At 42.0% G+C, this 8,186-nt stretch overlaps 1 protein-coding gene across 1 annotated transcript; it reads left to right on the top strand.

The window, feature by feature from the left end:
• Positions 1 to 1,017: 1,017 nt before the first annotated feature.
• PPP1CC (protein phosphatase 1, catalytic subunit, gamma isozyme) lies at positions 1,018 to 6,525 on the top strand (the record flags this gene model as incomplete). Its single annotated transcript, XM_009870984.1, has 6 exons — positions 1,018 to 1,149; positions 1,776 to 2,006; positions 3,522 to 3,626; positions 4,594 to 4,817; positions 5,288 to 5,422; positions 5,917 to 6,525. Coding segments are annotated over 6 exons (917 nt in total), but the record flags the coding sequence as incomplete, so codon positions are not given.
• Between the last annotated feature and the right edge of the window lie 1,661 nt (positions 6,526 to 8,186).

Consider the following 8,186-nt stretch of genomic DNA (forward strand, 5'->3'; position numbering starts at 1 on the left):
AATAAGAATATTATAAACTTCACCAGTAGTGGCATAATCTTTTATTATTTTTATTTAGTCTTATCCTAACCCTGATAAATGCTGTTGTGTGTAATTAGACATACAGTATTGCTGCCATAGAAATACATTTTGTATTTCTGGGAAACAGAAACGGCAGAGGAGTGGTGAATAAATGGAGGGAAAGCTGTGCTGGTGGCTGTAGAAACTTGTTGAGGCCAAGCTGGTGGTGGTCTTGTCCAGACTAGAAAGGAAAGCTTTGATGGATGTTATTGTGAATTGTCGTGGTGAGTGAGATGGCAGCAGTAGTGGAGAAGGGTGAAGGATTGGGGCACTGGAAGATAGATGTCCTAGCTTGTCTTTTACTGTGCTCAAAGGCAATGATAGAAAGAGCTGGTTTGTCATCCAAAAATGTTTCATTATGCGTAGTTCTGACCTTCCAGTCATATGCTTTTTTTTTATCTTGTGTGTTTGCTACCTGCAGTGTAGAGCGGGGCAGTACAGAATCTGTTGGTAATGTAGTCGTCTTTGGCAAAGGTGATAGGATAGAAAGCTTGCACATCAGAGCTATGATGTTGACAATTAAATGGGATACTTCCTTATCTCAAATACAGACATCTTTCCAGAGAACTAGTGTATAACTATGACAATTAGATGGGAGACTTCCTTATCTCAAATTCAGACATCTTTCCAGAGAACTAGTGTATAACTGCTTCATTAAAAAAAAAAGTTATACTATATATAGTCACGTTGTCCAGGATGGAGTTTAGAACTAAATAGACCTAAACTGATGCTATTTAAAATACGACACTTAACAGAAGTGTTGAGCCATGAATTCTGTTAGATGAAAGTAACATACAAAGGAAACAGAACACGCTACCCTTTCTCCAGTATCAGCTCCAGTGCAGCTTCACCTCCACCAACTGATCCTACCCTGTTACCTTCTCATTTAGTCAGGCTCTTAAAATAACACTAAGCATATCGTTGAATTTGATAACTGACTTTGACTCCTTCCAACAGTGCGAGGATCAAAACCAGGCAAAAATGTCCAACTTCAAGAGAATGAAATCAGAGGACTGTGCTTGAAATCCAGAGAAATCTTTCTGAGTCAGCCTATTCTACTAGAACTTGAAGCTCCACTGAAAATATGTGGTGAGTACTGTGATGTTAATTTGATGCTAAGGGGGGAGATGTCAGGTAAATGCAGACTTTAAGCAGGGGGGGAAAAAAAAAAGCCAAGTGACTTTGACTAACTAACAGTGGGACTACCAAATGATTGTAGCAAAAGGGAAATTAAAACCTGGCTGGTTGCTTAGGGTGGGCGACCCAGGAGGAGATAACAAACGTGGGAATTGAAGTGAGGACCAAAAAACTCCAAACCCAAAAAGCAACCAGTCCATTTTCACCAGGTCTCCTGGGGAAGGGATTCACGTGAAGCTTTGGAGAGGAGTTTTTTGTATCAATGAAATAAATGTTTGGCCGAGTTGTGACTAAACAAGGGGAAATAGAGAAGTACAGCTATTTAGTGCAGTTGCTATTGAGAGTTAAACAGTGTTTTGACAATGCTTTAAAATCCTGTTGGAAACTTAAATTTCTGTACTGTTTCTTGGAATTACTTTCTAGTTTTGTTTCACTGCGCTTGTACACACAGTGGTGCTCACTGTAATGCATTACACAGATGTCAGATTCAGAATGTGGTCATTTTATCAGCATGAAGATAAACTTTAAGATATGTAGCAAAGGGTCGCTTACATGTCGTTTCTGAATACTCTTTACAGGTGACATCCATGGGCAGTACTATGACTTGCTTCGACTCTTTGAATATGGAGGCTTTCCACCAGAAAGCAACTACCTGTTCCTTGGTGATTATGTTGACAGAGGAAAACAGTCTTTAGAAACAATTTGTCTTCTATTGGCCTACAAAATTAAATACCCAGAGAATTTTTTCCTCCTCAGAGGGAACCATGAATGTGCCAGCATCAATAGAATTTATGGGTTTTACGATGAATGTAAGTAAAGCAGATGTGAGCATCCTTGGCTTGGGAGGCAGGGCAGGAGGTGCTACAGTTTGTGTTGGGTGATTCTTTCCTCCCTTGCAGTTCTGTTTGTGTGCCCTTTTGGGGGGCCCTTGGCCTGTGTTAGGAAGGGAAATGATCCTTCCCCGATCCTATTTGGAGTCCAGTCCTCACAAAGCAGCATGCGAGTGGGTAACTTTATTTGCTGCTGCGTTATCTAACAGTTCTCACTGGTGCCAGTTGTTAATGCTCTTAAGGTAACGTAATGAGAAATGAGAGAATTCTACGTGATGTGCTTTACAAAAGTTCACTCAGTTTCACCTGAGGGACGGTGATGATGTATACTTGTGATTTAACTTATTTTGGAGAATGGGTTGGTCTTCACTGTGGTTATGTTACAGTGCTTGCCATCTACTTTGTATTAAGACTTGCAACTTTGTAATGTTAAAAAACAAGAAGCCTTCGCCTTTCTCTGGCTGCAGTCCTGCCGTATTGTGTGTTGTTGCTTTGGCCAAAACAAATATTTAGTTTTACAAGTGGGGCAAAGCATGTGTGAAGCCTTCGGTGTGGTGTGTGCTTGAATCGAGCACCAGATACTTGCTCTTTCAGTCGGTGGCTTCAACTGCAGAGCTTGTTACTTGAACCACTGCGTCAGCCTTTTAATGAAGAAATGCTCTTGCAGTCGTTTGGCGTCACGAGCCCTCCTGAACAAACGCACTGTTGCCATGCAGATAATGTGCCACTGCCGCGTGCGTTAAGGTCTGTTGTGACAGAGACTATGTAGACCTTCCCCTAACCTAACAAGTAACTTTGCTGTGAAGTGTGCGTTCGTGTTTTAGAGGATGTGACTTAATAAATCCAGATAATGTAAAGGAGATTAAACTGTTAAATTCATTGTGCACTGAAGCATTCTCACAACTTATGTTGTGGGACATACTTGGCTTGCAGCATACAAGATGTACTCTCCACGTCTTGTTCTCCTTCAGTGAGGAAACAAAGATATTTCCTCAGATTAATCACAGGCTTAGTCATACATTGCAAATATGTTCGGGGTTCATGTCTGTTTTGAGAGTCCCTTTGAGAGCAAAACTGTAGGAGTTTGATTTTTGAGTTTGATTTCTTTGCCTAGAGAGTCTTTATGTGGGTAAGCACTATCAGAAGTTTAAAGAAAATCTGCTTTTCAAGAATTGCTGTCTTTCCCTGAAGAAAACAGCAAATGGCAAGATTTTGTGAAATGGATCAAATTCCACAAGGGATAATTTTCCAGTTATCCCTTGTCTTGTGCTGTCCTCAGAGCCACTTCAGAGCGCTTCTGCCATGCTCGGAGAAACTTTTGCAACTTTCTTATGAGCAGTAAACTATGTCAGTGGGTATCAGACAGATAAATTGTGTGTAGACTTAGGTGCTAACTTTTTGTAAGTCTTAGTAAACTTAGGGCAGCCACGTTAGGTTTGTTGTGGTTGCGTTGGAAAACTACATTGACCATGTTTTCTCCAAAATGTCTTCTAGGTAAGAGAAGATACAATATTAAGCTGTGGAAGACGTTCACAGACTGCTTTAACTGTTTACCAATTGCAGCTATTGTGGATGAGAAAATATTCTGCTGTCATGGGGGTAAGGAGCACTTCCTTAATTAATATTTGAGAAACTAGTACTCTAGTGGGAATCAGGACAAATTCATGTTTATGTTGCTGAAACTTCAAAATGTCAGGGTTTTTTTCTCAGCCTTGGTTTATGTCTGCGGGGGGGGTTGAGTTTGATTACTGTCAGTTTTGGGCATCATTGAGCTGGTAGTTTTTTAACTTCAGACATAATCATCTGCTTTTCCTTTTTACCAAAAAACATATTTGATAACCTCTCCTTATGATGAGGAGTTTTATGTGTATTCTGAAAACAGGCATTTTCATGAAATTGTGAAATGGGTTGGAAGACACCTTAAAAGATCGTTTAGTAGAATTCCCTCTGCCATGGGCAGGGATGTCTTTTGCTACACGTGGCTGCTCAAAGCCTCATCCAATGTGACAGGTTTGGAGTTTTCATTTTGTAGAGATTGGCTCTGTTGTGCTATGTGATACCTGCTTCATGTAACTTTTCAAAGTGATAAAATACATAGTGCACCTTAAATGTTTTATCACTTGCAACTAATTAGAGTTGCCTAGGGGAAGACATATCAGTGAAAAATGGTATGAGGTCTGTTTGATATTGTATTTCATTTTATTAGGCCTAATAAATAAAATAAACATGCTCTGTGATTTCTAGTATTAGTGCCTCTTTCACTTAAACACTGTTCTAACAGACACTTGCAAAATGTTACAGTGAGATTATTGTAATCCTGTAAGATGTGGAAATGGCTTTGCTTATCTTGCTTCCAGTAAGCCTTCCAGAAAGTTACATCTTCTCGTACAAAAGCTTTAAAACAAATGCTGGATTTTAAAAATTTCAGTTAACATTGCCATTGAACTACATAAAATTATAGTGATGAATCAGCCTGAATGCAAATTTTTGTCTTGAATGAATACCTCGGTCTTGCAGAGTGACGTTGGTCTAAAATGTGAACTTCCGATGTCTTAATTCTGCACAGGTTTGTCACCAGACCTTCAGTCAATGGAACAGATAAGACGAATTATGCGCCCCACTGACGTACCGGATCAAGGTCTACTTTGTGATCTCTTGTGGTCTGACCCTGACAAGGATGTCTTAGGGTGGGGAGAAAACGACAGAGGAGTGTCCTTCACATTTGGTGCTGAAGTGGTTGCCAAGTTTCTCCATAAACATGATTTGGATCTCATATGTAGAGCTCATCAGGTATTTTAATTTTGTACGTTAAACCAGGGAATAATTTGGGTTCAGAAGGACCTGAGGGGGTCGTGTGGTCCAACCCTACACACAGGTGCTCATGATGAGACAAACCCATGTGAGCCCGAGTTGCTGAGGATGTTCTCCTGCCAAGTCCTAAATAGCTGCAGGAATTGACATTCCACTGTGTCTGAACAACTCATCCCAGTGTTTAACAACCCTTGTAATTAACTTCTTTTTCTTAATGCATATAAACTGTGTCTCTGATTTCTGAATGAGATTGTCTTGAACCTAGCAGTGTCCTGTTTTCTCCTTGCTAATGGCCTCTGTTCCTGAACTGGATCCTAGTTTGGGGTAAAAATGTGGAACTTGTGCTCCTTAAACGTAGCCAGTTTCTCAGCTGCTGCTCTGTTAAAGCTGCTTTGTACCTTGGCACAAAGAAGTTGGCCAGTCTAACATTTCTGCTTTTCTCTCTAAAGGTGGTCGAAGACGGATATGAGTTTTTTGCGAAAAGGCAGTTGGTAACTCTCTTTTCTGCCCCAAATTACTGTGGAGAATTTGATAACGCGGGTGCCATGATGAGTGTGGATGAAACTCTAATGTGCTCATTTCAGGTATGGCATCTGAAGATTTCACCTCCCAGTTAGTCTAGTCACATGTTAAATTTGCGCTATTTTCTTAGCATCACAGAATCGTTTAGGTTGGAAAAGACTTTTAAGATTGAGTCTGACCGTTTGGAGTTGATACTTTACTGTCACAAAACCATAATTCTTGTTTCGAATCCATCTTTGCAGTTTGTGCGTCTAGCCAGGGCTGTGTTTGCACCTCGGGTCTTAAAAAACATGATAAGCCCTTGCTGGTGTGAGTAGAGGAACCATGTTAGGGTGGAATTAAATCACCCGAGCAGGGCCATCAGGTGGTGGCCCCTGTCTGTGGGTGCGGGCTCTCCCACCCCCCATCAGAGCTCTGAGGAGGAAATTTGTTTGGTTTTTTGTTAGCACATTTCCGATGTGTCCAGGTGACCCGCTGGAATGCCTTCATAGTGAATTAATTGTTCGATGGTAAGAAAGCCACAACTTCTTGCTAAATGACTAAACTGTCTTTCCAGATTTTGAAACCTGCAGAGAAAAAGAAGCCCAATTCCAGCAGACCTGTAACGCCTCCCAGGGGGATGATCACAAAACAGGCAAAGAAATAGTCGCTTTGGCGCTGCCTTGCTGGGACTTGTATTATAGTATATAACCTCCATTTTTAAAACTGTAATGTGTACTGGTCAGCTTGCTCAAAATAGATAAATGTGTTTGTGGTTTTCCTTTTTGATTTGATGAATGGCATTTGCTGGTTGTAACAGCGAATGAAGGACTTTTCTCCCTCCCAGGAAAAGCGTTTTTAAGTCCCCTTTCGTTGGTGTTACAGCTGTACACTCCACAGCAGCTTATCCCCTGTTATGGGTAATTGTACAACTGACTTCCTTGATCTGTACAATGAGTAGTGTAAATGCTTGTTCTTTAGGATCTAAAGAGGGCACTAGTGTGCTGTGAGAGTAGAAATTTGTTACTGTCAGAAATTACATGCTGTTTATACAAACCACTGTGAACTTTTTTTACGTTAAATTTTGTTTTAAAGGGATTGCTTTTCTTTTAATGTCTTGTCATGTACCCATTAGTTTTATTAGAAATAACCTTCATCCTTGCCAGCGTCACTGGTATGATGTATATTTAATTGACACACATCCCTCTCTGTATACTTCAGATGACAATTAAAGCCATTATTTTAAGTGTTTGTGTCTCTTTCCTGAAGCCAAAGTTCACTTAGAAAAACTGTCCGTACACAACCCAGCACGCCGCGTTGGCCGGGCTTTCCATCCCCCCCTTCCTCCTGGAGGTGGAGGTCCCGACTCGAAATTGCAAGTGGAAACGCTGTGCTGTTGATTCTGGTCAAAGTAAACGCGTTTTTGTACAGTTTCCGTACATTCGATCAAGCGGACGGTTTTCCAGAGACACCAGCCCTGCGGCAGCCAGCGCCAGAAAGCTGGAAGTGACGGAAATGGGCCTCGGTCTGCCCGAATGGGTTCATGCATTTTAGCCTAAAGACTTTGTTCTACAAAGAAGCTTAGAAAATAGCTTGATAAGCCAACTGGAGGAGTGGATCTTGATCACTGGTTTATATAAAATCTCTCACTGAATCTTGTTTTTTAAGAACTGTTGATCTTTTTTGAACAGATAACTGTACAATACCATGTAGTGAAAAATCACTTATTAAATGAAGAAATTGTTAAATCTTCTCAGTGTCGGTTTATCACAACGTATACACTACTGCTATCAGGGCCTGACTTAGATAAATAAATTGTTCTGGAAACCCACTGGGTCTTGGTTTGGATTTGTCTACTCTACGAGCACTTAGAGGTAGCACTGTGCCGTGAGCACTTCAGCAGCAGTGTCAGATCCACTTTCCCCACTCCAGAGACTTTCCTTCCTCCTCCTAAAGCTGATTAATCAAACCACCTCAGGGTGGCTTGTCATGAGCTCATTAGGTAAAGCGTCAGAGATTGCCTGTTAAAGGCTTTCTTGCAAACTTACTTTCACCTTTTAAATCACGCTTGTGGTTTTCTGTATAGCTCTGTAATTTTTCTCCCTCCTTGTAAAAGAGTCACCCGTGTGGCTTTTATTGATCCAGCGAATAACAGAGCACACATGGAACCAGTTTTCCTTTGACTTGTAGCTGAAGGAATGCATTAACCTGTCTCTACAACCATTAGCCTGCCACCCGGCCTGCCTGTCACCATGTCACACCTTCTTCCTCTGTGACTTGTTTTTTCTCTCCTCGGATGCAGTTTTAGTGACACACGTGCCTGTTTTGGGCTGCGTTTTCTGCTTGGCTGCGTTCCCCCAGGGTGCTTCATGTACCTCAGGCGGCCTTTGGGGTGAAGGAAGTCCCAGGGCGGAAAGGTTCATGTTCCACTGCAGAGGCAGGAAGGAAAGACCTGCTGATCTCGCTTTGGGTCGCGGTCAGAAACCGAGGCACATTTAGTGTCTGCCAGGGGTTTCTGAGGGAAAGGAGGAGCATCAGCTTCTGTTTTCTGTTGTTTTTCCCTGAGGATACTTGAGTTGACAAGCAGAGCAGGCAGAATGGCGCGGGAACCCTTGAGGCCCTTCTGCCCTGCAGCCCCGCTGGGGCTGTGGTAAACCCTGATTTTCTCCAATTCTCATCTTGTGCCTCTGCCAGCACGCCCCCGTCCAACGGAAACATGTCCCTCTGGAGAAGGGGCAAGATCTGAGGCACGGTCCATGAATTTGGATGTTACTTGGGGTAGGGGTGTGTTTCTCTTTAGTTTCTCTGAGGTGATATGAGTCCCCTCTGCCATCTCGCTGCCGCTGT

Source organism: Apaloderma vittatum, unplaced genomic scaffold, assembly GCF_000703405.1.
Source record: "Apaloderma vittatum isolate BGI_N311 unplaced genomic scaffold, ASM70340v1 scaffold20506, whole genome shotgun sequence".
Taxonomy (NCBI): domain Eukaryota; kingdom Metazoa; phylum Chordata; class Aves; order Trogoniformes; family Trogonidae; genus Apaloderma; species Apaloderma vittatum.